Source organism: Maylandia zebra, linkage group LG2, assembly GCF_041146795.1.
Source record: "Maylandia zebra isolate NMK-2024a linkage group LG2, Mzebra_GT3a, whole genome shotgun sequence".
Taxonomy (NCBI): domain Eukaryota; kingdom Metazoa; phylum Chordata; class Actinopteri; order Cichliformes; family Cichlidae; genus Maylandia; species Maylandia zebra.
This window is the reverse complement of record NC_135168.1, coordinates 36,909,021-36,936,409: the sequence shown is the minus strand read 5'-3', so window position 1 is coordinate 36,936,409 and position 27,389 is coordinate 36,909,021. Positions and strand designations below refer to the sequence as shown.

The 27,389-nt window shown below is 42.6% G+C and overlaps 3 protein-coding genes across 18 annotated transcripts; 2 read left to right on the top strand and 1 right to left on the bottom strand.

Annotated features, from left to right (window-relative positions):
- znf185 (zinc finger protein 185 with LIM domain) lies at positions 1-16,973 on the top strand. Of its 14 annotated transcripts, none has more exons than XM_076891968.1 (33): positions 2-153; positions 1,046-1,109; positions 1,402-1,519; positions 1,621-1,728; positions 1,816-1,842; positions 2,131-2,187; positions 2,266-2,313; positions 2,407-2,478; positions 2,556-2,636; positions 2,823-2,882; positions 2,990-3,112; positions 3,189-3,833; positions 3,864-6,680; positions 7,401-7,466; positions 7,591-7,665; positions 7,925-7,999; positions 8,222-8,296; positions 8,456-8,536; positions 8,855-8,914; positions 9,315-9,383; positions 9,756-9,806; positions 9,914-9,958; positions 10,565-10,630; positions 10,837-10,890; positions 11,014-11,082; positions 11,378-11,512; positions 11,777-11,818; positions 12,146-12,181; positions 12,898-12,969; positions 14,294-14,356; positions 14,470-14,535; positions 16,158-16,272; positions 16,445-16,973. In XM_076891968.1, the coding sequence occupies exons 2-33, from the start codon at positions 1,100-1,102 to the stop codon at positions 16,538-16,540; spliced, it is 5,577 nt and encodes a 1,858-aa protein (XP_076748083.1). In that variant the 5' UTR covers positions 2-153; positions 1,046-1,099; the 3' UTR covers positions 16,541-16,973. The 14 variants fall into 14 exon arrangements, with proteins under 14 accessions (XP_024660358.2, XP_024660359.2, XP_076748083.1 ...); XM_076891982.1 differs by having other exon boundaries at positions 3,189-4,283; positions 4,344-6,680; XM_076891978.1 differs by having other exon boundaries at positions 3,189-4,283; positions 4,329-6,680.
- pofut4 (protein O-fucosyltransferase 4) lies at positions 16,877-22,984 on the bottom strand. Of its 3 annotated transcripts, none has more exons than XM_004540998.6 (5): positions 22,825-22,984; positions 19,641-19,982; positions 19,124-19,504; positions 18,137-18,759; positions 16,877-17,955 (listed from the first exon to the last, which is right to left on the bottom strand). In XM_004540998.6, the coding sequence occupies exons 2-5, from the start codon at positions 19,980-19,982 to the stop codon at positions 17,805-17,807; spliced, it is 1,497 nt and encodes a 498-aa protein (XP_004541055.3). In that variant the 5' UTR covers positions 22,825-22,984; the 3' UTR covers positions 16,877-17,804. The 3 variants fall into 3 exon arrangements, with proteins under 3 accessions (XP_004541055.3, XP_004541054.3, XP_004541053.3); XM_004540997.4 differs by lacking the exon at positions 22,825-22,984 and adding an exon at positions 20,109-20,325; XM_004540996.4 differs by lacking the exon at positions 22,825-22,984 and adding an exon at positions 20,170-20,325.
- rab9b (RAB9B, member RAS oncogene family) lies at positions 22,433-24,546 on the top strand. The gene is made up of 2 exons (XM_014412080.3): positions 22,433-22,566; positions 23,491-24,546. The coding sequence occupies exon 2, from the start codon at positions 23,565-23,567 to the stop codon at positions 24,174-24,176; it is 612 nt and encodes a 203-aa protein (XP_014267566.1). The 5' UTR covers positions 22,433-22,566; positions 23,491-23,564; the 3' UTR covers positions 24,177-24,546.
- The last annotated feature ends 2,843 nt before the right edge of the window (positions 24,547-27,389 follow it).

Genomic DNA, 27,389 nt, shown 5'->3' with positions numbered 1-27,389 from the left:
TTGTTAGTGCTCACGCCTGTACCTGTTGGCTAATACGTCGGGCTGAGACACCTGTTAGACAGAGAAAGACTTTTCCTCTGTTCACACCAACCACACTCACTAGGACACAGATCCTCAACAAATCTTCCTGTGCTGGATATAAAGTGACAGCAGGTAGGAACTCTGGTGTTCACTTATTCATGACATGATATTTTGTGTATTTTAAAAGTGTCAGAGTGATCGGATTGGTTGGGTTATATAAACTGTTTGTTGAAAGTGTTCACTATGAGTGTCTGCCCTCTCATTTTCTGGATGTTTCTTTGCCATGATTGCTTCCTATCGTGCTCGGGGCTTGCTTTAAAATGCTATTGGCTTTCATTAATCATTTATCTCTTATAGACTGATGTGCTAAACCGAAGATAAATATGGTCTCTGAGCCCTCAGTTTGTTTTGTCACCAATATTCAGGAAAATCCTCAAGAGATATTGCGCCGACTTACTCCAAAGGGAATGAATTCACAGCCTAAGGAAGGACTTTTTTAAAAAAGTGATATTTGCATTCTGACTTTAACAATACTCCACAGTTTTGCATAAGCTCTACTCTGTGTCTACTTTCAGATAAGGGTACACTTGTGATTGTTTCATTAGTATTTTCCCCTTTCTACTGAAGTTCCCCTGAGGACGTAGGCTTGCCTCTGAGCAACTCGTTTCTGTTTTCTGATCCTAAATAGCTGGGGCTCAGTTCATTTGGAAATGAGCGAATAGAAAGCGATATTTGTGTAATCAGGTTAATCTTGTGTGGGCCAGTTTATATTGTTACAGAGTGTCAGATACACAGAATGCCTATCTGCGTCCATTCATATTTGGTCAATCGCTGCATATTTTGGAAAGTGGACAGACAGGATCGTCTGCATGTTTTAAGGATGAAACTGAGGAATGTTTGACACAGCACATGTTTCTCAATGGGAGGGGACATAGTGTGGGAACAAAGTTGCAACTCGCTGCTCACATCATACGCCTAATTTTTACAAGATGCCAATCATCTCTCTGAATTATCTATAATTTAGTGGCCTGCAAAGAAAAGAGAAAAAAGAAGAGAGCGAGAACCCCGTGAAACAAGCATGTCAAAAGGTGAGCAGATTTTGATTTTAATGTGAGATGATGTGTTTCCTCCAATAAAAGCTGGGAGTATTATGCATCTGTGCCGGGCTCTTGGCTATAAATTCACTTATTACCCTGATTTAAGGCAAACTACAAGTGGTTGATGATATAGTGTCTTCTGGCTCAAAGGGGGACTGTATATCTTAGAAGCTATCAAGCAGACAATTACTAAGCTGTCATTATGATGCAGCATATAGTGTGTATCATATCTCAAATGTGAGCTTGTGTGCGGGTGTGTGATATGCACATGTTTGTATCTCAGAGGGAGACAGAGCGTCCGTGCTGCGTACCACCAAAGTCCGGACAAGGCTGAGGGGAGACGCCAGCTGGTTGCAACGCAGCAATGACTCTAAGGATGAAACGCAAGAGGAGAAACCATGGTAAACACCCCTGTTTAAGCACGATACCCATCATCCCGTTATCATCTACTCTGTCACATAGGAAATAAATGAAAATAAGATAAAACCAAATTCCATTGCAGGATAGCAGAAGTTAAAGCCAGCCGTCTGAGCGGAGCCCCTGCTGACACCAGTCCAGTGTCTTCGCCAACAAATTCTACTCCGCCACCAACCAAGTCTGACACGGAGAGGTAAACCCAGGTTTTTAATGTCATAGGCTTATCTGCAGTTCTTTGAAACATGACTGTGCTGATAACAAGTCTCTGTTTTGAGTTTAGGCAGCCAACATCCGGATACCTTATCAGGTAAGAGAAAGGCTTCTGATATTCTGAGCACCACCATCTGGGTTATAAAATACGTTTACCACAAAGCATATAAAAACATATATATTTATAAAACAGAGATTTTAGTCAGCCAAAGTGGAGTCTCAGTCACCATCACAGTGAACACTTAAAAAGAAACACACACACACACACACACACACACACACACACACACACACACACACACACACACACACACACACACACACACACACACACACACTGTATAAAGAAATAAGGGCTTGTTCAGGACTTTTTCTTTTTCTTCAGGGGTGTTTTCACTAAAGTGGACAAGCCTCCTCCATCCTCACCATCTAACGGCTTTAGGTAAGAGCAGCTGAACCACACAGCTTCGACAAGCAGTTTGACCTTTCCTCCATTACTTATTATCTGGTTTTATTGCAGCAAAACACCGCAATTCAACAAAAAGCCTTCAGAGACCTACAAGAAAATGTGAGCAAACGTAAATTCAGATTCCCAGTTTAACTGCTGGCAGCTGGATGAGAGTCTTTTCACAAGGTGCATGTTTGTGCTTCTGTTCCTCAGAGCCCCCCACACTGTGCGGTCTGCTGCAGAGAAACAGGAGGGCCAGCTTAGCCTCGAGGAGCTGGAGAAGCGGTAAGACTCTCCTTGCGTCCTGAAGTTAGACACCCGGGAAAGAGATTACATTAACATTATTCTGATTCATTCTGCAGGACGGAGAAAGCCAGTAATGTTCTGACGAAATCTGCAGCCAGGCAACGGTCTTACGTGCTTTCAGCTGCAAAGAAATACGAGTACGTATTTTCTCATGCCACTATTCTAATGCTTATCTTGAGATACAGCATGTTTCTGTAATGCTTTCATAAAAGAACAGTGCATATGTTTAAAACTTCCCATGCAGTGGGAAATTCTTTTTATTGACGTGCCTTGCTGAGCACTTACGGAGGCATTCACACAGGCTTTGTGTTCAAAACTCTAAGGTCTCAAGAAACGCCTGACACATCGCTCAGCAATAGCAGTCCAGCATTTGTGGCTACAAGGTAAGCCCTTTTTCCTAGAGGCAAAAAGAAAAGATATGTGAAATATGTGCTCTACACTTGCATGCATTTCTACTTGTGCCATCATGTGGTTGACTAAAAATGTGCAGGGTGGAGATTACTGATGATGATGAGCCTTCTGAGACTCCTGCACCTGCCAGCGCTGTGCTGCCACCCCCTGTTGTTCCTGTCACATCTGTTGCATCCAAGCCTGCGCCCGAACCTCAGAAAATGTAAATCCCGCACCATGTTTCTATTTCCAGTGCAACAAGTGATTTGAGTTTGATTCATTATCTCTGTGGTTTACAGTGCTGACACCAGCACTAAGACAGCTGCTGCTGTGAGTGTTAATGAGCCGGTTGCTCCAAAGTTGGAGAAGAAGGCCACCCCAGAGCCTGCAAAAGAAGAGACCCCTCAAGTGTCTGTTACACAAGAACAGCCAACTTTTGACACCAAGGTGGCTGCTCCCCTCCCTGAACTAATCAAAGATTGTCTTCAAGTAGCCTCTAAAGAGCCACAACCCAAAGAGTCTGGGCAGACTAAAACGCCTCTGGTTGATCTTTCGCCACCATCAAAACCCCCAATATCATCTAATCAAAAGTCCCCTGAGTCGACCACTGCAACGTCTCCTGTCCCAACCTCCACTGTCACCAAGTCACCTGCACCTGTGTCCCCCGATGTGACTTCAACTCCTGAAAAATCAGATGTCAAAGTGTCTCCTGTCCCGACCTCCACTGTCACAACCTCCACTGTCCCGACCTCCACTGTCACCAAATCACCTGCACCTGTGTCCCCGGATGTGACTTCAACTCCTGAAAAATCAGATTTCAAAGTGTCTCCTGTCCCGACCTCCACTGTCCCGACCTCCACTGTCACCAAATCACCTGCACCTGTGTCCCCGGATGTGACTTCAACTCCTGAAAAATTGGATGTCAAAGTGTCTCCTGTCCCGACCTCCACTGTCACAACCTCCACTGTCCCGACCTCCACTGTCCCAACCTCCACTGTCACCAAATCACCTCCACCTGTGTCCCCGGATGTGACTTCAACTCCTGAAAAATCAGATGTCAAAGTGTCTCCTGTCCCGACCTCCACTGTCCCAACCTCCACTGTTCCGACCTCCACCGTCCCAACCTCAACTGTCACCAAGTCACCTGCACCTGTGTCCACGGATGTGACTTCAACTCCTGACAAATCAGATGTCAAAGTGTCTCCTGTCCCGACCTCCACTGTCACCAAGTCACCTGCACCTGTGTCCCCGGATGTGACTTCAACTCCTAAAAAATCAGATGTCAAAGTGTCTCCTGTCCCGACCTCCACTGTCACCAAATCACCTGCACCTGTGTCCCCTGATGTGACTTCAACTCCTGAAAAATCAGATGTCAAAGTGTCTCCTGTCCCGACCTCCACTGTCCCGACCTCCACTGTCCCGACCTCCACTGTTCCGACCTCCACTGTCCCAACCTCCACTGTCACCAAATCACCTGCACCTGTGTCCCCTGATGTGACTTCAACTCCTGAAAAATCAGATGTCAAAGTGTCTCCTGTCCCGACCTCCACTGTCCCGACCTCCACTGTCCCGACCTCCACTGTTCCGACCTCCACTGTCCCGACCTCCACTGTCACCAAGTCACCTGCACCTGTGTCCCCTGATGTGACTTCGACTCCTGAAAAATCAGATGTCAAAGTGTCTCCTGTCCCGACCTCCACTGTTCCGACCTCCAATGTCCCGACCTCCACTGTCACCAAGTCACCTGCACCTGTGTCCCCTGATGTGACTTCAACTCCTGAAAAATCAGATGTCAACGTGTCTCCTGTCCCGACCTCCACTGTTCCGACCTCCACTGTCCCGACCTCCACTGTCACCAAGTCACCTGCACCTATGTCCCCGGATGTGACTTCAACTCCTGAAAAATCAGATGTCAAAGTGTCTCCTGTCCCGACCTCCACTGTCCCAACCTCCACTGTCACCAAATCACCTGCACCTGTGTCCCCCAATGTGACTTCAACTCCTGAAAAATTGGATGTCAAAGTGTCTCCTGTCCCGACCTCCACTGTCCCAACCTCCACTGTCCCGACCTCCACTGTCACCAAGTCACCTGCACCTGTGTCCCCGGATGTGACTTCAACTCCTGAAAAATCAGATGTCAAAGTGTCTCCTGTCCCGACCTCCACTGTCCCAACCTCCACTGTCACCAAATCACCTGCACCTGTGTCCCCTGATGTGACTTCAACTCCTGAAAAATCGGATGTCAACGTGTCTCCTGTCCCGACCTCCACTGTCCCAACCTCCACTGTCACCAAGTCACCTGCACCTGTGTCCCCGGATGTGACTTCAACTCCTGAAAAATTGGATGTCAAAGTGTCTCCTGTCCCGACCTCCACTGTCACAACCTCCACTGTCCCGACCTCCACTGTCCCAACCTCCACTGTCACCAAGTCACCTGCACCTGTGTCCCCGGATGTGACTTCAACTCCTGAAAAATTGGATGTCAAAGTGTCTCCTGTCCCAACCTCCACTGTCACAACCTCCACTGTCCCGACCTCCACTGTCCCAACCTCCACTGTCACCAAATCACCTGCACCTGTGTCCCCGGATGTGACTTCAACTCCTGAAAAATCAGATGTCAAAGTGTCTCCTGTCCCGACCTCCACTGTCCCAACCTCCACTGTCACCAAATCACCTCCACCTGTGTCCCCTGATGTGACTTCAACTCCTGAAAAATCGGATGTCAACGTGTCTCCTGTCCTGACCTCCACTGTCCCAACCTCCACTGTCACCAAATCACCTGCACCTGTGTCCCCTGATGTGACTTCAACTCCTGAAAAATCAGATGTCAACGTGTCTCCTGTCCCGACCTCCACTGTCCCAACCTCCACTGTCACCAAGTCACCTGCACCTGTGTCCCCGGATGTGACTTCAACTCCTGAAAAATCAGATGTCAAAGTGTCTCCTGTCCCGACCTCCACTGTCCCAACCTCCACTGTCACCAAATCACCTGCACCTGTGTCCCCTGATGTGACTTCAACTCCTGAAAAATTGGATGTCAACGTGTCTCCTGTCCCGACCTCCACTGTCCCAACCTCCACTGTCACCAAATCACCTGCACCTGTGTCCCCTGATGTGACTTCAACTCCTGAAAAATCGGTTGTCAACGTGTCTCCTGTCCCGACCTCCACTGTCCCGACCTCCACTGTCACCAAGTCACCTGCACCTGTGTCCCCGGATGTGACTTCAACTCCTGAAAAATCAGATGTCAAAGTGTCTCCTGTCCCGACCTCCACTGTCCCAACCTCCACTGTCACCAAATCACCTGCACCTGTGTCCCCTGATGTGACTTCAACTCCTGAAAAATTGGATGTCAACGTGTCTCCTGTCCCGACCTCCACTGTCCCAACCTCCACTGTCACCAAATCACCTGCACTTGTGTCCCCTGATGTGACTTCAACTCCTGAAAAATCGGATGTCAACGTGTCTCCTGTCCCGACCTCCACTGTCCCAACCTCCACTGTCACCAAATCACCTGCACCTGTGTCCCCTGATGTGACTTCAACTCCTGAAAAATTGGATGTCAAAGTGTCTCCTGTCCCGACCTCTACTGTCACCAAGTTGCCTGCTCCTGTGTCCCCTGATGTGGCTTCAACCCCTGAAAAATCAGATGTTAAAGTGTCCTCTGTCCCAACCTCCACTGTCACCAAGTCACCTGTCCCAGTGCCTGCTGTAACAGAATCTGGACTGAACACAAAACCTGAACCCAAAATGGAACCAGAGCCACAGACTAAATTGCCTCCAAAACCAAGGTCAGATTTCCATTCAGTCCTGGCACATTTTGTAGCATCGACAGGTGGAATGGAATAAACTCAGGTGTTATGTTACTAGCTCTTGAATGAATTTGCACTTTAATGTAACTGTGTTGATCTATAATTGCGCATAACAATTTATTTAAGCTTATATAACCTATTAACTTACTATTTGCTTTATATGGCATTTGGTTTGGTATTTTACAGACAAAGATCAACATAGTATAATTTTATTCAGTGGATTGTTAAAGATCACACTAAGAAACATTAGAAACGGAAGCTAAATTACTTCCACTTAGACCAGCTCCAAGAGTAAAATTCTCCTTGCACATTAATGTGTCCTTTCTAGTGCTCCAGTAATGTAGAGTACAGCAATAAAAACCTCACAGGGACCATTCATCTGCCTGGAGTAGTTTTACTTTGGAGTATTTAAAGCTGTTTTAGCTGGAAATATTTCTCCGGATGTAATTTTACTTTTATTTTCTTAAGTAAAAGCTCTTAATACTGCTTCTACCACTCCAGCAATATAACATGAAACTACCTACGTATATAATGAGCCTCGAGCATGATTTGTAAGCAAAGCTATGGTTGTTATGAAAATATGCTTTCAGTGGTTTAAGTGGTTTTCTTTGTTTAGGTGTGTTTGCTCTCATTCTTTCACATGTGTAATTCAAAGCTGCTCTGGAATGTGATGTGTTTGTTGTCCATCTTGTTTCACAGCTCCGCTGCTGACACGCTCCCTGCTCTGTCCAACACTCTGATTTCTTTCGACACCAGTTCATCCAGGTACTTCCAGAAGAGAAAGATGAAAGCCGGAGAAACCAGAAATGCAGTGACACATTAGTTCCCACAGCCTCAACAATATGCCATCTGATAATAAGAGCTTTTGTTTTTTTTTCTTTTTCCTCAGTAGCTTTAAGAATGATGAGGAAGCCCTGGCAAACCAAAAAGGAGACTCAGCGGACGATCACCCCACAGAGAACAGGTATAAAACCAACAACTTCCTCATTATTGTCATAGCAGTGTTGGCAAGAAAACTGATGAGGGCTAACTGCCACTGAGCTCACTTCAAAGTAATTACAAAATAATGCACATCTCATTTTCAGGCGCTCAAAAAGCCTGATACCAAGGGGTGTCTCTAATTATGCCTGATTAAGTGTGGCACTTAAACATTTGATATAGAGATATATGCTTTCTTGCCAAAGCAGGTGCACTAATATATCTTTTCCTCTCCTGTACTGCAGTGCTGAACAGAAGCCAGATTCAGAGCTCAACAACTGTGAACCAATAACAGACGATCTCCTGGGTTTCAGTGATGGGTTTGTTAAAAATACATTGTTACAATTGCGCAATTAAAAAGTTGTCACGGTGGCAAATATTTGAATAGCTCTCACAAGGTGGCACTGTTGGGCTTCTTATAATCTGCCCGTCCTTTACCTCAACTGGCCTGTTCTAGCTCTGAAATCTCCACTGAATCGTAAATCCCCCTTTGTTCATCAACTTCTCTGCTTCCTCTTCCTCTCCTCTTTCTACATCTGCAGTCCAGAGGAGCCAGCAGAACCTGTTCCCCCCAGCCCAGGACGCTGGAGTCAGGATCTGCTTGGTGGAATGGACAGGTAGAGGAAGAATTCTTTCTCCTAAGAAAAAAAAGAGTAAAAATAACTTCCTTGTCAGTAGCAAACCAAAATACCACCTCAGCTTACCTTTCCAGAGTTGGATGTAGAGTTTCAAGAGAACTCTCCCCCATATTTCAATTTTCTGTTTCATGTCTTTAGTAAGCCAAACCCAGTGAAGACCAGCGGCACTCTGGATCTTCTGGCAAATGATGTCATTGTAAGAGGCACAGAGGCACACAGGTGAGAAAGAGACAGACCGGCTTCTCCTCCCATCTCACCCTCCTTGCTTATGCATCCTTATTATTAATAAGATCCCGGCTTGCTGAGTTGAAAGACTTTGATAAACCCTCCTTCAGTTTGATCCACAAAGCAGGGCTCCGCTCCCGTTTGGCATTTTCTATTTTAACCTCCTGCTCCACGTTAAATAGAACCAAAGTCTCAAATTCCTGAAACGACTGACTTTGAAAGGGAAAGCCAGCTTTCATAAGCAGCACGACTGGAAATAGAAGGGAATGCTCTGTACTGATTAGTATTGCTGCTTTGTTTTGTCTCCACCAGCCTCAGCATGCAGCAAGAGGAGGAGAAGCAGACAGACAAGACAGCCAAAGAAACACAAAGGTAGCGGGAGATGACAGGCTGCTCTTAAACAATTATCTATCTATGCAGAACTGTTCCTTCCAAGAAATGCATTCCATACACACGGCTTGTAATGATTTATAACAAGTCTGCCTGCAGCTATGCTGCCAGCAAACCCCACAGAGACACAGAGTCACTATAATGACCAAACTGTGATCATTACCTAAAAAAGCATGACAGCATACAAAGCTATAGTCTGTGCTTTATTCAGATGGTTTTTGTGATTGCTAAATAATTCAGTGCATCTTGAGCTTTACTAAAGGACAGACATTTTAAATAGTGTATGAGAACAACCACACTAACCTTTACTTGCCCTCTCTTCTCTTCCCATCATGCCATTCATCCGTACCGCCCTCCTTACTTCTATCTCACCGCTGTGCAGTGAAGAGGACAATGCGGATCCCTGGAGCTCACGTGTGACAACAGTGACAACCGTAGTCACTAAATCAAGGTAGTTTATTTACTGTCACATGTCACATGCAAACCAGTGTGCTTAAAAATAGTAAATAATAACACACGGTTTCACTCCAGCTCGGTAATATAAATGACCGGGTTGGTGTAATTGTTCAAGGGTTAATCTTAGGTGAAGAAATCCTGAAGTCCGCAGATTTTGCTGTTCAGCAGTGGATTAGTGTTTCCATTTGTCAGCAACATCCTGATTCTGATTTTTATTGAGTTTTGCCCCACGTCCCTCTGTGTTTCTATTTACCATTCAAACTGCATTAAATCTTTCCATTATGAGTCAATGTGATCAGAATTCCTTCGACACAAGATGGGCAACGCTGACAATTGAGAGTGAAATCAGTGTGAAATTGTTTTTCAGCTCGGCTGATCCATTTGATCCATATCCGATAGGGACCACATCCCCTAACAGGTAATCATATTGGTTTGGAGCTATGACTGTTTTCCTGCAAGACAGATAGCATCTCAGCATGCATAATTCAGCAGTTTCTGATTATGAGACACTTTTCTCTATTCCAGCTCCTCTGACCTGCGCCAGCCCCTCTCTGATAGTTCCATCAACAGGTACGGGAATGATAATGCAAATTCCCTTTTTCGATACTGTAACCTCTGTTTGTGGCGCCGATGTTAGCACACGGTTTCCTCATTACTACAACTGCTTTAGTTTGTAAGCTAATGCGAGAATTGTTATTCATAATCAGTAGATGTGATGCAAGAAGCACCAGGAGTCTGGATCTATTGACATGCTCAAGCTGATTTACTTATTTGTTTTCTGTTTTAATTTTAATTTTAGTGCATTACCTGCTTTAATGGAAAAGAGCTCAGAAACAAAATAAGTTTGTTATTGCTTACATGTTTCAGCTTAAGAAAAATTAATATTGTGAGTATTGGGGACATTTTTAGCATTAGGGGGTTCTACAAAGTCCTCCACAATGAGTTTTTTATGCACCCATTCATACAGTTACACACCAATTACACTGGAACTGTGAGGAAAGGGAGATTGCCTGCCATTGGGAAATCTGTAGAAACGTTCTCTGGCACCTGAAACAAAGTTGCCCCTGAAATGATTCATTATAGGAAACTAAACTGCAAATGTAAGAAAAAGAACGAAAGAAAGAAATACTCGTGAGTGAGCCATGCTGATGGCTTTCTCTCTTGTGTGTCTGACAGTATGGGCAGTAATGCCTTGCGGTCCCTTGCAGATGACATCATCCCTTTCAACACTGACAAAACAAGGTATTGAACCAACTCAGCTGCATACTTCTGTGACGAATCTATGATTGAGAAATGGGAGTGGAAGGGAAAGTGCAGACCCACAGAAATCTTTTTCTCAAACCTTCCTGCTTGAGCGTTGTCTGATGTGCTTCATCTGTCACAATTCCCAAATCCTTTCCCCCTCTCCCTCTTGCTATCTCTCCCCACTTTGGCTGTTTTAACATCAGCACTCAGCGGTCATGGGAAACCAACACAGTCCAGGAGTCGAACACAGAGGAGAGGTGATGACATGCTTTGATGTACTTTTGCACCCCCACACTATACACTCTGTGCTTCATTCATCTACTTTCACCCATCCGTGTCCATTGCATGTTAAAAGCCTTTCAATGTCTCTCCCCTCTCAGCCAAGAAGCGCAACCAGAAGCAGAAGGCCAAGCTGAAGATCAACAGACAGTCATCATGTTTGAGAGGAAGTAAGTGATCTTGGATATTGGCTCCTTTTTATTTCTGTAACCTCCTCCCTTTTCACCGCGGTGAAGTAGCGAGACTCTTGCAGCGCCTTGCTCACCGAGTCGGAAGACATTGTGCACTGGCGCTGATGAAAATAGGTCAGACATATATTTGTTACAACTTTCCCTCACAACTGAGGTAAACACCCCCCCCCCCCCCCCCACTCCCCCCTCTACCTTTTTTGTCTTTGGAAGAATAAACATCATGTGAACTGGCCATCTTCCAATGCTGCTATGTCTTTGTTTGTTTGTTTTCAAGGTCCCTTGAGAATGACTCTCCGTGGGACCGATGGACATCACCGACTGTCTATACCATCCCCACAGAAGAGGAGGAGGAGGACGACGACGAAGAAGAAGAAGAGAAGCAAGAAGAGGAGCAGGGAAGGTATCTTCGGTATGGTTGAGCTCATTAAATGCACATTAAAGCACCTTTTGGAAACTATTTTAGTAGGATGTGATTATAGCACCTTAAAATTCAGTGGCTGTCAAGCATTTAATTGAAAGAAAGCTGAACACAAGATGAAACATCCTCCCGGCTCAGTCGGAGAATAATTAACTTTTTCAGCTTGTTCTTTTTTTTTTCTTTTAAAACTTTAATATTGTCTTATCTTTACCTGTACAAACTCATTATAATGCAGGAATTTTGTCTCTTTTGTAGCACTGAGGATACACAAACGGTCACAACCATCACTACCATCAGGTAGGGAAAAGAGTTTTTTTGCGTATTGAGATTGAAAACTGTAGAGATTAGAAGGGCTCAGGTTAAGAGCATGAGAAGATGTATAAGTGGAGGTTACAATCACACTGCTTGGGAGGAGGGCCTCAGATCAGGCAGTGGTGCAGTACTATATAAAGCAGACCACAGCTGGTCAATAAACTGTGACCCTAGTGGAGCTGTGAGCCAGAAAGATCAGTTTCATACACATTTTTTTTAAAAATGCAGCGGTCTCGCTTACTGGATTGCGTCCAGCTTATTGACTGCTTCAGCCTACTATAAAAGTCTAACACTGTTTTCTTTACTTTGCAGGGAGATACGCAGTGAGCCTGAGCCCTCCATGGATCGGTAAGTTTATGATCTTGTAAAGTCAGACAGCGTAATGCAGAGGGTTATTTTCTCTCTCGTCTGTTGATTTTCTCACTTTCGTAACAACACTGGCTTGCCCTTTTTTTTTCTTTTTAAATCCTTTCATGCCTCTAGAAATTTGAGCAATGGTGCGGTGTTGCATGAAACTTACATTTACCTGTTCTTCAACGAGTGGAATAAATGGTTATTTTATGAAATGTATCTAAAAACAAATGCACGCCATCGAATATTTAGCACGTGTGGGTTTGTGTTACGCTTTCACCTTCTGGATCTGCTTTTGTCTCTTTGTAACGCAGCCATTTTTAGTAGGCGTAACTGAAAATGGTTAGCAACTGAAAGTTATCCGTGAAAGTTACCCGTAACTCCATCATGACACCCGGTTAGACAGATTTCCATTTCAACTCTATTACTGAAGTTGAATGACAAGATCTGCTCTTCCATTGTCTTTCAATTTGCCCTCATTTCCTTCCCTCTAATTATCAGCCTCCAGATGTCAGAATAATGATGTGTATTAGAGATGTCCTTTTGTCAAATCACAGCCCGTTAACCAGCCTGTCATTAACAAGCAGTGGCAGAAGTGATTATCTCCTGGGCTGCATTTGACAGATGTGGGGTCTTTCTCTATAACCCATCACTGTAATGCCATCATTGAGTAAAAGATGAGACTAATGTTGCTGCACGTTGCATGTCTCCAGTTTTGATACCTATTCCAGGACCATAAGAGAAGAGGAGCAGAGAGTCAAAACCCCAGAACCTGAAACCAAAAAGTGAGTGACTGTACAAACTATAAATTTAATTTGGATTGACAGCATATGTAATTGTGGTCAAAATCCTGAATACACTCATGGCAGGTGTAAACGTCAAGATAATTTGGGGCTTTAAATTATTTCTTTGAACTGTTGAAAAGTATACATACACAGGCTCAGACATATGTACATACACGTCCACTAATATTTGGTTAAATGTTCCTTAGCCAGTTACACTCAGATGCTTTCGGTAGGCATGAACAATCTTCTGGAATAATTCTGGCTGGATATGTGACCGCTCTTCTTGAAAGAATTGGAGTTATTTTAAATTGTTTGCTACCAAGGACCCAGCTTTTAATCCTATTCCACAAATTTTCAATAGGACTGAGGTCAAGGCTTTGGGAAGCTTATTCCATAATATTAGCCTGCCTTATCCATTCAAAACCAGTTTTGATGTGTGTTTGGGATCATTGTCCTGTTGTAACAGCCAGTTGTGTCCACATTAAATCCATCTAGCTGTTGGTTGGATGTAAAGGTGAAGAATTTGGAGGTAGTCCTCCTTTATTATTCCAATCACTTTGTGCAGTGTACCAGTACCACTAGCAGCAAACCAGCCCAGAGCATGATGCTACCACCATCATGCTTGACAGTGTTCTTAGGTTTGAAAGCCTCACCTTTGACTCCTCCAAATATACCTCTCATCATTATGGCCAAATAACTCAATCTTTGTCTTGTCTGGCCATAAATCTTTTTCTCCTAAAAGCATTTGATCTGTCCATGAGGACAACCGCAAATTTCACTCAAGTTTGAAAATGTCGATTTTGGAGCAGGAGCAATTTGTGATAGTTTGAGTCTTCTTCTGGATTTTGGCAAAGTGGTGATTGAACTGATAAACCTGGAATCTGCGGTTGTTTAGAAATGGCTTCCAAAGACGCTCTCAACTTATGTGAATCTACAATTCTCCTTCTTGGAACAATGGAAAAGTCCAAGGAACTCAGTGAACATCTGAGTATTTGTCAGTCCAATGAGTATTATTAAAACAAATCCTTTTTATGCTGGCAAAGAGAAACTACCAGTCAGTCATGTTCACTAATGAGAAGTTAGCGAGCTTTGGCTTGTCAAGTTAAAAGGCATTGAAGCTTTAGGACTACTTATTAAAATCTTTATGTTGTGTATCCAATTTTTTTTCAAGACATTAAAGATGTATGTCATGCAATCATTCCACCCTTGAAAAAAAAAATCATCATGAAATTCATACCCATGATGAGTATATGCAAACCTCTGACCACAATTGTGTATATATTTTAGCTATGTGTATTAACCCACCTTTTGCCTCTCCTTTAAGGCCGTTTGTGTTTGTGAAGGAGTATGTCAATGCAACGCAGAACCCCAGAGACACGCTCAATAGGTGGGGCCAATAAATTATTTACAGTCAACTGCCATATTGATATAAAATACTGCTTTAAAAAACTGCAAGCACTGCCCTCATGATGATTTACTCATTGATCTTGTTTCCAATAGTAGGTCAGATTACCTGACTTCAAGCTCCACCAGCTATTCTTACAGCAGCCCATCTCTTTACTCCAGGTAATAACACAATCTGAGCTCTGCCTCTCTCTCAATACTTTAACTGCTTTCACTTCTTGCTCTTTAAATGGCAGTTCAGCTTTTCCCCCCACTAACGTCATTTAAACTGTATTCATGGGTTTCTCAAAACTCCTTCTTAATTACACTTCAAACCCTTTTAGCTGTGTAAGTTTAACCTGCTGCTACTGTGTCCATTTTCAGTTCTCACAGTTCAAGTACTTCAGCTGGAATCACTGTTTATAAATCTGAACATGTTTCAGGAATAAATCTTACAGAGCAACATTTTAGCCTATGGCAGGAAAATACTGCACATTCACTTTTGAACCAGACCTAGACGTCTCTCTATCAAAGTTTGAACTATATATACACAAATGTATGTGTGTGTATATGTGTGTGTGTGTGTATATATATATATATATATATATATATATATATATATATATATATATATATATATATATATATGTGTGTGTGTGTGTGTGTGTGTGTGTGTGTGTGTGTGTGTGTATGTATATATATATATATATATATGTATGTGTGTGTGTGTACACATACATACATACACTGGGCTAGGCTCCTGCCCCCCTGCAACTATGACAAGGATAAGCAGAGGAGAATAGATGGAGAATGATATTTAGGTATTTTTACTGCTGTCACATTAAGTCAAGTTGGCTTCAAACAGCATGCAAGGGCTAAAATGCTTGTTTGGCATTTTGGCTACATTTTATTTCCTGTATTCAAAATTGACAGTATTTTGATAGCCTGTTTGGCAGGTTGGAGCCATAAACTCTATTTTACAATTCTGGATACCTGCTAATAAGCTCTGACAAAAATAAAAGAGTATTAGAAATTCACCTAATTAAAAAACACAACAAATGAAAAACAACTTGAGCACAGGCTTCTTGGTTAGCTTGCTGTTTGGTACAATTAATCACAAAGCAAGCCATATTTTATCCAATTTTGGCAGACTAAAAAATGCTCCAAAAAACAGAGATTCTGTAGACACAGTTGAGAAATTCAGTGACATGAATCAGCTGAGATTCTGCTTCGAAGACAGATAGGAGTTATGACTGAGCACCTGCAGTTTTCAAGGAGATAAAAAAGACAAACATTTTTTGTACCAGGTTGTAAACACGTTTTGTTTTTTTCCTTTTTATTATTTTAACATGTGAGTCTGTGGGGGTTGCCATGGTGCTTACATTTCACCTTCTTCTTTTAGTATCTCTATCGCAACTACTAGCATTTGTTTTACCGTTTACACTATTTGACATATTTCAGTTACATATTTCGAGTGCTGAGCATGTGTAGCCTCTTGGTTATCCCTACGGCACCTCCATAAACAAGACTATTCCCTAAACGCGTTTTAAAGCCGCAACCACGGCTATAAGCCGCAGCTCTTTCTCCCCCACTTTGTTATTTCCGCTACTGACAAAACTAGATACGTGCAAGCAGAAGGGCAGAAATTTCACCAAGCCTGCTCATTAAGCGGCTGAGCAAGGATTATTTACACTTATTAATTTCCCTCACATAGGACTCCAAATATCTTGTTATTCAACCAGACTGAGCTTCAGTGCACTGTACCTGTTCCTGATTCAGTGATCAACTTATCTTTTCTCAATCAGCTACTCCAGGATCCCACCGTCATCTACCTGTACATACTGCGGAGAGCAGGTGGGAAATGATGCCAAGATTACCATTGAGCACCTCAACATCAACTGCCATCCTTCCTGCTTCAAGGTAATTTAGTCAGATACAATGAATAATTTTTTTCCTAAATAATAATAATCATATTTGTTGTTATTGCCAGTCCAGGCAAGTTTAACCAGATAATTACGTTTTTGTGGCTCAAATCGTTTTCCTGCAAACATTTCTCATCAAGGCGTTATCACGTGGTTTTCTTATCTTTCAGTGTGATATGTGTAAGAAACCCATGGGAGACCTTCTCCACAGTATGTTCCTGCACGGTGGGAAAGTCCACTGCGAGACCTGCTACAGGGCCATCTGATCATCAAGAGCTTCGCAGACCTCCTCTCTCTCTCCTTTCTGTCATGTTAATTCGCGCACAAAGCGAGAACTGCTCTTTTTTTCAAAGTTTGCACTGCATTTGTTTGAACTCCTGATTAATGTAGCTTAAAGTGACCGGCGAGTATGATTTCTTAAACTTGATAATGACATATTTTAAAACCTTGCGTTGTGTTTTGATGGTGGTGAAAGCTTTATCTGCTTCGGTTTACTATGAAGGATACGTCTGTCCAACATCACACACGGATGTGAACAGATTAATACTGGTGAGAGGGATACAAGAATTTAGCAACAATAGGAAATAAAAAAAAAAAAGAACTTGGTTACAAAATGTTTACTTAATTTTTGCTCTTCTTGATACAAAATAGTGTTTGCATGTATGATGCTTTGTTAGCAAAATAAAACAATTTCTATAATCCTGGTGTATCCATGTCATATAAAAGTAGTTTGCTACCAGATACATGAGTCAAGAGTGTTTCAGAAAAGAATGATTGGTAGTTATTGCACATGATCCTAAATGATGTAACAGAAAATTGTCAGACAAGGTTATATTCTAACATAAAAATCAGAGTTTTTCCAAGCTGAGCTGATCCTGAGAACTCTGGTAACATCCCAATGCGAGGTTGTACTAAATTTACATTTGCACCTCTCCTCTGCTTGGCAAAATAATATTTTCCTTGCATAGTCACAATAGCTTTGCATCTAAATGGGATTTTAGCTAATAGCCATCAGCTACCTGCTGAGTAACTGTAAAGAAGCTGATGCAGTCATTTGGCTACCGTCTTGATGGTCTTCACACACAGTTAGGCAGAGCTCCCACGGTACAGAGGACAAGTCTTTGGCTCTGCCCCAGTCTAATGAAAAGGCGCATCCCATGAGAGTGTGCCCATTTGGGACAATGGTCCTCCAAGTAGTTAATACTAACTATGGGCAATATAATGGAAACTCAGCTACGGTGATAAAACCGGTTGGAAAATATTCGCTTATAAAAGTCTAGAATGTTATTTTCCCATTACTGAGCGTGGGATGAAGGCAAAGTTTAATGTCAGCTCAACAAAATAGCAAAATTTGTTTCAGGATAACTAAACTACTCACATGGGTAAAAAGGGGGTGGGGTTGGCTTGGGTGCAAAACTATGAGCAATGTGTACTTCGTTCCCTCATTTAAACAAGAGGGGGGAATACATAATCTGGGGCACTCCTATAATCCTGGACGGACTCCATCCTCTGTTTGTTTCAAGGCCTGTGTCAGTGTTTTCCTTTGGCTCTGCTCACAGCAATGCTTTGGATGTGCTTCCACAGCAGAGAAGGGTCTGACTCGTTGTGTCTTATCAGAGACTCCAGCCCCTCTGCTTGGTCGAGGCTCTGCCAGTAATCCTGAGGCCATATTTGCAACCATCTGCAGACAGATAAACAAACAGATTAGGCTCATCACAGAGGATATTTTAATTAGACTATTAAAACAGACCGATTTCACTCCCCGCAGGACATTATTGTTCACATTTCAGTGCAGGGAAAAAAAAAAAAAAAAAAAATTGTGTTCACACCTGGTGCTGTTGTTCATTTAAAGACAAACTCACCCATCATCTGAAGGTAAGTCTTTGACGTCTCCATATCCCGGACTGGGGAGCGGGCAACCCATGTGAGAGTTATTAGCCATTTTAGGCCGAGGTGGTTGATTTGTCTTAGGGGCCTTTTTACGTGCATGCTCTGCAGCTAATCGAGCATTCTCCTGGTCACATACATAACATTCAAATCCATTCAGGTAGTTGGGTTTACTCATGTCATTCACCCCCCACTCGCGGGTCTTCAATGACTCTAGCAAACGAGTATTAGTGATGCGGCTGGGGTTCTTGAACTTTAAATATTTAGCATATTCATTGTCATTCTCGTCCAGATGTATGAGGAAGTCGGCAAGAGCTTGGGGTGAGGGGAAGTCATCTATGATGATCACCGAGCGGTCGTTGGGCATCCAGTCCGCCACCGCGGAGGCACCTCGATAAATGGGAACGCACCCCTGGTGTAGAGGCCGCCACAGCTTTTCAGTCATGTAATCTGGACACAGGCCATTCTCCAGAGCCAGGTGGAACTTGTAGCGCGCCACAAAATTCATGAATTTTGGTTCTTCACCGGTAGCAGTGGCTGTGTCCTCCAGATATTCTGGTAGGGGTTTGTTGTTCAAGCATTTCCCATAAGAATCGATCTACACAGAGATAATGTTTGGAAAGATGGGAGACACAGTTAGGGCATATCTGGGAACAGATTAATTATTACACAATGACAGATTTGGCTGTTCCACTGAGTATTTTCTATACAAAACATTTACACATTTGCTATTGCAATTGGAAGCACAAAGATTAGTGATTTTTATCTGCTGTGCAGTGCGTAATAAAATAAGAAGAGATATTTACCACTGAGAAAGAATCTCGGCATTTGTGTAAAGCAGAAAAAAAACATTAAGGGTAACGGACCGCTATATCTTTCATTAAAAAAACCAAAACAAAAAACACAGGACCATAATCTCTTTGACTGTGGTTATTACACAGCTGAATTATTCTGCACTTTACCTTTATGTACTTCATGAGCTCCTTTACATATCTGTCTCTGTCTGATGGTACATCACAGTGAGACTGCATGTAGAGCACTGGAGCCAGACCCTCCCTCCTCAGGCGGTTCTTCTCTTCCAAGGACACAGCGACAGGCTCCAGCAAGTACTCCAGAGAAGGAAGCCACTGAAGGGTCAAGGGGTAGTCTGACTCCCTGCGAAACGTAGCGGTGTAATTGAACAGCCGGATTCCCGGCCCATGAGAGAGGACATAGTTATTCATAGGTGACTCTTCGTGGAACAGTGCCCAGGTTTGGTGGCGGAGACGAGGGAGAGGCGCCTCATATGCCCGGAAGTCTGTCCCATAAAAGATGATAGATGTTGTCCGTTTGTACAGCTGCACCTTTCAAGATCAAACCCAAGATTAGTTGCAGAGCAACCCGAGAAGCTAATTATTATTAATGTGTACATGCATCTTCCTCCTGTCCAAGGCAGGAGATTCATGAAAGGTGTTTTAGGAGGGTAAGTATCTCGGGTACCTTACGATTGCTCGTGACCAGACAGGAGGACGTGGCACAGTCAATGCGCTCAGTGTCGCCTGGAAAATGTGGGAACAGCCCACCGCTCCACCAGAGGAGAATGGGCAGCTCCTTGTTACTGCGACGGTCGCGGTTCCCTGGTCCTCTGTATGAAACCACGGAGGAAAACTCCATCTCTGAGAGAGCACTCTGAGGCTGAAAGGCTCCTCGGTCTAGTGCATCCAAGGCCTCCAGGGGAAGCACCTGGTCATCTGGAAAGGAGGCAAAGGAGACCCAGACCCAGCACAGGACCCCGAAAAACCCCAGACAAGCAAAGGGCAGTAGTCTGCTCCTACCCGCCATCTGCAGGGGTGAATTGAACAAAGACACACAAATTCAAAATAAACACCACATTACTGTGTAGGGACAGCAGTATGATTGTTTTTCTTTATAAATGCGATCCGCTACGCAAACAATCCAGCGACTTACTCTACAGAGCCAGTGTTTTCAGAGCATGGAGAAACATCGGAATATTCACACTGTTTCCTACCATCATCTCCGCGGGAAACACGTGAAAGGGGCTTTTTTCTTAGCTTACAAAATAAAACATCTAGCGCTACTTTTCACGTAAGCTCGCTTTGATGAGCAGTGCTAACGAGATGCCCCAAACATCAGTTAACAGCTGACTTCTTTTTTTTTTTTTTTTGTAGAGTCCTGATTTTCTTCTTCTCTAGGTCTCAAAAATATCTCACTCTAGCGCCACCTACAGCCCGGGAGTAAGATTGGGTCAGACAGGTTCAGTTCAGAATCTTTTGATACTTAACGGATTTTGCCACAACAAACACAACAAATCATACATAAAAACATAGAGTATATGTTTTAAGATAAAAAAAACCCCTAGAGATTTCTATGAACTTTAAGCAAATACAAAAGTCATTCTAAAAGCAAACAACATTAGCAGAATTAATAACACGTCCTTTATGTCTTAAAATAAGATTATCTGAGGAAACTTGCATTAAATCGGCTCAGCCGAAAAATCATGCCACAGTGGGTACACTTCTTGCAAAGCTATCTCCTAATTCAGAGTAAGGTAAAGGCTCAGTCACAAGGAAGGGACAGTAATCTCCTTGCATCTATGGTGGCTGCCTGGTGATTGTATTGAATTTTTGTCACATTCTGCAACCAATTGGAGATTGTGGTAACTAAATGGCTACATAGAGCTTGAGGGTGTTGCACTCTCACGACCACTTTTGATCACAAGACGATTGCATAGGTCACCTGATAGGAGACAACCTTTCTGCAACAGTCACAGTCTGACCTGGACCAACTCCGAGAGAGGTTGTCAAAGGTTTGCTAATAACTGTTGTCTAATTTATAAATGCAGACAGATTGCCAGCTTATTGCCATCAGTCTTGCTGAGTAGAAAAGAGTTCGCCTTTACTGCTGTTAACTACAGTGCAACACTGGCAGATCTTGATTTGGATGTTAGTGTAAATCTGATGTTTCCCATTTAAAAAAGCATTTTTATTACTTTTACATTTTTGAGGTTTGAGCTTGACTGTGCAGAAGAACGTTTGCATAAAGCTTGTTACTGCAGGATGTGTTCGTAGTTTCTGCTAAAGGGAGAAATTTCACTGAGAAATTCATGAGCTAATGGCTCAGTCACACGAGCCATTAGCTCATGAATTTCTTGCTCCAAATGAGGAGGCAGCTTTGTGTGTCCAGTATTGGATGGTTTTTCGGTTGACTTGATTTAATGTAAGTTAAATTAATATCGGTTAAATTTAATGTAAATCAAATTAATGTTTAATGTAAGTTAAATTAAATTAGGCCAGAGTTTAAAACTCATACTTAAAAGATGACTTTGTGACTTTGGAATGAGGCGGGGAACCAATCATGATCCAGTTTTCAGTTTTCACAGGTCAAACGTGGAACTTTAAAGTCTACGGTAGATATTTAGACTTCAACAGTGGAATGAGCAGTTGAAGAGTTTGTATAATTTGATCTTCAAAAATAATATCAGTCTCACAATAGAACTCAGTTCTCAGATTTTTGTGTAAGTAAAAAGTGCCAGAAGTCAGTTTCACATCATGGTTACACAGAGATTAGCAGAGGGGGCCACCCCTGTGAGGTCAGTGCCATGAAATGCATCCAGAGTAACATTTAGCAGACCTGAAGTGAAAACCACATCAGCTCAACTGTCAGGTCAGAGCATCTGGTTTTGTTTACTGAGAGACAGAAAGGCCACTTCATCACATCAAGTAGATGTGTCAAAAGAAGGATGGTTAGTTATCTCAGAGAATGAATAGTTGTCACTAAACCACTGTTAGAGAAGGGAAATTAAGTCCAGCTCTGGGTTTAAATGGGTTGGAAAATAATCAGTAAATCGGTAATAAGTAAATTATGCTTGGACAACAAAGTAGAAAGAGACAAAGCAAATAGTAAGATTTACTAAAATTCTTGCACATTTTTCATAAATCCAGCTTTTATTCAGACTGAACTCAAATGCAAAATGTTACAAACTTACAGTTCTTAGCAAAACGATTACCCACGACCCAATGTACGATTTATGTCACAGATGCCCTAAATTAACAGTACTGATAATTTCCAAAATTATTTGGCTAACGCTAAAATATCATTATTGTTGTTATCCATTCATTTTCAAACCCACAGTTTTACAAAAAGCAAAGCATATAAATGATGTTTTTTACTAAGATGCCTACTAAGATTACTAGCATTTAGTGTATTAATGCAATGCTTGATTAAGTTTTTACTTCCGTTTGTTTATCATTTGGGGTATCCGCTCATTTTACGGGCTTTAGGACCCCGCTTTGCTTGGGCGGTGTGCACGTGCAGGTCCGCGATGGGGCGCGCACGTCACGACACTGAATCTCAGTCAGATGTAGGGTAGCGGGACAGCCACGCAATATTACCTACCAGAAGCAGGGTAAGTAGAAATAAATGTTTCTACGATATGCATTCAGTTTTGAAAACACCAGCCCACTGCAATAGTCGTAACTGCGTCGCTTTTTAAAACTCTTCTGAGCCGCATATAAATTAGAGCTAACGGTTAGCCTGACCGGGATGGAATGTCAACAAGGCATCAGACTAGTCGGCTAGCTTGCTAGTTTGATGGGAGGGTTGCTAAGCCGGTATACATTACAACCGCTTTACTGTCTCGCATGGCGTGATTTAGAAGTCTTACCTGTTTCGGTTCCCATTTAACTTCTTCTCTGAAGCACTTCTGCGGACAGTTTCACAAACAGCATCGACAAGAGAGTTCAGCGAGAGTTTTTGTTTTCCAATAGCCACAGTTTGGCAAGCTGGTACATATTTGTGGTTTGCGCAGGTGCAGTGGTGGTGCTGTACAGAGTGGATTTATGGTCAGCCGGTTGTGGTGTCGGGGTTTTCCTCATGATGTACTACAAAAAACCCCCCGTTTTCTTTAATGTTTAATTTTTACTTCCTAATCTGTAGTTGGCATCTGTTCACTGTAGTGCATAATGTGTGGACTAGCCAGTATTATAGTTTCATGTCGTAAACAGCAGGGCTGTCTGCTACCCTGTATTTTTCTACGCCAGAGACCTTTGGAAGACATCTCGGTCCTTCACCCCGTCATTTTGTCCCTGAAGCTAGTCAACCATTACACTTCTGTCATGTGGTTTTAATTACGCAGAAAGGTTTACTTCCAAGTTATAACAGTTATCCTGTGGCTGCTGACTGTTCCTCTAATTACCTACTCTGAATCATCAGCGGACACAAACCCACAGACTGCTTTGGCTTTTAAATGTTTTCTGAGAAGTCATTATGTTTCATATCCCAATGACCAGCAGTAATTTCCACATCTCGTTTTCACCCTTCCTGTTTCTAGGTTAGGTTCACCCCAGTTTACCACCAAGTGGGGAGGACTTTAGCCCTGTGAGGAGGCCTAGTTGGGTGGGTGGCATGATGAGTGGGAAGAACCTGCTGCTCAAGGTAATCCTACTGGGAGATGGTGGAGTGGGCAAGTCCTCCTTGATGAACCGCTATGTCACAGACCGGTTTGACTCCCAGTCTTTCCACACCATCGGCGTGGAGTTCCTTAATCGGGACTTGGAAGTGGATGGACGCCTTGTCACTCTTCAAATATGGGACACAGCCGGTCAGGAGCGCTTCAAGTCACTACGTACACCTTTCTACCGAGGCGCCGACTGCTGCCTGCTCACATTTGCTGTGAACAACCTGCAGAGCTTTCAGAACCTGGGCAGCTGGAAGAAGGAGTTCATGTACTACTCTGACGTCAAAGACCCCGAGCGGTTCCCTTTTGTGGTACTGGGCAACAAGATAGACATGGAGCAGAGGGAGGTTGGGGAGGATGAAGCGCGGGCCTGGTGTGAAGAGAACGGCTGCTGCCCTTACTTTGAGACCAGTGCTAAAGATGACACTAATGTCACCGCTGCGTTTGAGGCAGCTGTCAGGGAGGTTCTGGCTGCTGAGGACCAGATTGATCATGCGCTCTTGAGTAGTACTATTGATCTCCATGGAAACCGCAAAACCTCCCGAAGATCTTGTTGCTGATTGGATAGGTGTGAATCCACCCTGTTTTAATCCCTCTGGCTGAAACTTGCCTGTGATAGTTTTAAGAGCCAGTCATATATTGTTTATGGTACGTGTACTGTTGGTACAAGGTACTGAGTGCAGTATTCCCTGAAGATAATATGAATAGGATACACCTGCTCTGAGGAGGCGTATCAAGGATTTAGCTGGTTTCTAGAATGTTGAATTATTGCTCCTACAAAGGTACCGGCACACTTACAAGCTGTGCTGCCAGTAGTATGGTACAAACCATTGTTTCCAGCTTGTGCAGGGACTATAGCATCTAGTGCATTTAAGGGATTAACTTTAATCAAAATAATATAATTTGGAATTAATGCATTTGAACAAAGAATATACCAATCCACCTTTGAAGAGCACTCCTTTTTTTGCTCTGTAAAGCTGTGTTTCCACCATAGGAACTTTCCTAAGGGACTAGGAGCCTTTGAAAGGACTCTGTATGTTTCCATCAAAGGGACAAAGGTCTAAAGATTAAATTCTCTGGGAAATGTTTACCTCCAAAAAGCTCTTGTTTGTGCAACAGTGTTTTCCCTTGGTTTAGGAACAGTGGTAATAATGTTTGCAGCACTAAACTTGTAGCATTCAGCCAGTCCATCTTAGTCATCTTACTTCAAGTTGTTGCAGTTGCTTATTTTGCTTACTTTAAGGCTTATATCAGAGATTACTGTTGTTAAGCACAATACTCAGACTTGGTTTGTCTGCCTGGTTTATCTAAAAAAATATATATGAAGAGAGCAGTTGGGGAGCAGTCAGGGAGGTTCTGGCTGCTGAGGACCAGATTGATCATGCGCTCTTGAGTAGTACTATTGATCTCCATGGAAACCGCAAAACCTCCCGAAGATCTTGTTGCTGATTGGATAGGTGTGAATCCACCCTGTTTTAATCCCTCTGGCTGAAACTTGCCTGTGATAGTTTTAAGAGCCAGTCATATATTGTTTATGGTACGTGTACTGTTGGTACAAGGTACTGAGTGCAGTATTCCCTGAAGATAATATGAATAGGATACACCTGCTCTGAGGAGGCGTATCAAGGATTTAGCTGGTTTCTAGAATGTTGAATTATTGCTCCTACAAAGGTACCGGCACACTTACAAGCTGTGCTGCCAGTAGTATGGTACAAACCATTGTTTCCAGCTTGTGCAGGGACTATAGCATCTAGTGCATTTAAGGGATTAACTTTAATCAAAATAATATAATTTGGAATTAATGCATTTGAACAAAGAATATACCAATCCACCTTTGAAGAGCACTCCTTTTTTTGCTCTGTAAAGCTGTGTTTCCACCATAGGAACTTTCCTAAGGGACTAGGAGCCTTTGAAAGGACTCTGTATGTTTCCATCAAAGGGACAAAGGTCTAAAGATTAAATTCTCTGGGAAATGTTTACCTCCAAAAAGCTCTTGTTTGTGCAACAGTGTTTTCCCTTGGTTTAGGAACAGTGGTAATAATGTTTGCAGCACTAAACTTGTAGCATTCAGCCAGTCCATCTTAGTCATCTTACTTCAAGTTGTTGCAGTTGCTTATTTTGCTTACTTTAAGGCTTATATCAGAGATTACTGTTGTTAAGCACAATACTCAGACTTGGTTCGTCTGCCTGGTTTATCTAAAAAAAAATATATGAAGAGAGCAGTTGTGGTTGAGTAAGCTAGAGAGTGCAGTGTTTTGCTCAGAATTGGATTGTAATTGTGGTGGTACCAGGGGTGCCTTTGTAAATGTGCCCAGAAATTATGCACACCCACACATTTTTAAATGAAATTAAATAGCGTCTCATATAATGTGCCCCTCTGACTCTTTTAATTTTCAAATATTTTGGGAGAAATAAATAACGGATATATTCAGCTATCTGTCCACTAGATGGGTACTACCAGACACCCCACAATATATTATTATTACAGTATTTTACTTCCGATAAGATATTACTGTGATTTTTTTATTTTATTTTATTTTTAGCGTTTATCATTTTTTAAACATTTGAACCATTTATTTCCTTTTTTAAACTGCAAATTTCATCCTCAGAGTAAATGTTTGTAACAGTTCTATCCAATAAGATAACATTATCTAACTCCATTTATTTTTTTTGATACAAAATGAGACCGTCAAGCACACCAACACTGTCACTAAAACCTGCGGTAAATGTTGCCACAAGACAGGGTCAGTCTATTATCAGTCTGCGATTGAATGGGGTCAACTTGACAATTACATGCAATCTATTTCTGATAATACAAGAAATGAACCGTGGTGAATTGTTTAAAATCTCAAATCTCTGTTGCTGTATAGATAGAAAGAAATTCACATTTGTGCTCAGCAACCTTCCCGTTCTATAGGAATGTAACCAGAATACATCCAGCTGGCAGCCAGTTGACTCAAGTCCCCTTGTATGTGCCTGTATTTATACAATATCGCCACACATAATGTCACGACACCGTGCTGTAGCGATTGTTGATTTCTGAGTCGTTCATGCTTCAGAATTGTCCAGATACAAACATCCACCTCCTTGAATTGCATTTGGAGATGATTGTCTTTGCTCTTCTCAGCTGTAGTGACATGTGAGCTGCTCTCTACCTGCTGCAGATGTTTGTTAGTGGTCTTGTGGTTAGTGGTCACATCTACAGAGCAGAAAAAACAAACCTACAAAAATGGAGTCCAAGACTGTGGATTCTGAGTCCATGAGATGAGAAATTCTGGTCAGCCTGCTGAAAGGCAGAAAATAGGACTGGAAGGGCTGGGGCTAGCTGGTTAACGCCAACTAATATTTCAAAATAAGAGCAAGGGGACTGTCAACTAGTAAATTGGTCAAGAATGGCTTAAGTAAAAAATAGATGGGAAAAAAAATCTAAAATGACTTGCAAAATCTGCCCTGACAGCTGTTAATATAGCTGACATCCTGCCCAAATAAGTTCTGTGTTTGGGGTAAATAAAGTAACTAGAGTAAATAAACAGAAGAAGCATTGTTGGTGAAGTTTTTCTGATTAGAAATGCTCTCACCCCTAAACCACCCCGAGGGAAGAGGCCTATGCCAGACTTTGTCCAGGCTTCATCTCGTTGACTGTGACCGCTCCGTTTTTGGGAGATGGACAGAGGCAGCCAGTGTAACATGGTTACTATATATTTCAATAGTCTGACATGTTAAAAAAACAAACAACAAAAAAACAGCCAGCACTTTTTAATATGTCCAGCTTC

What these genes read in the sequence shown, in the direction of transcription:
- znf185 (XM_024804589.2), top strand. An exon ending in ACAACCATCACTACCATCAG is followed by an intron (nt 11,819 to 12,145) that starts GTAGGGAAAAGA and finishes TTTACTTTGCAG; the next exon opens with GGAGATACGCAGTGAGCCTG. An exon ending in GCCATCCTTCCTGCTTCAAG is followed by an intron (nt 16,273 to 16,444) that starts GTAATTTAGTCA and finishes CTTATCTTTCAG; the next exon opens with TGTGATATGTGTAAGAAACC.
- pofut4 (XM_004540996.4), bottom strand. An exon ending in TGGTCACGAGCAATCGTAAG is followed by an intron (nt 19,505 to 19,640) that starts GTACCCGAGATA and finishes TGATCTTGAAAG; the next exon opens with GTGCAGCTGTACAAACGGAC. An exon ending in AGCTCATGAAGTACATAAAG is followed by an intron (nt 18,760 to 19,123) that starts GTAAAGTGCAGA and finishes ATCTCTGTGTAG; the next exon opens with ATCGATTCTTATGGGAAATG.
- rab9b (XM_014412080.3), top strand. Translation starts at nt 23,565, where the DNA reads ATGATGAGTGGGAAGAACCTGCTGCTCAAGGTAATCCTACTGGGAGAT.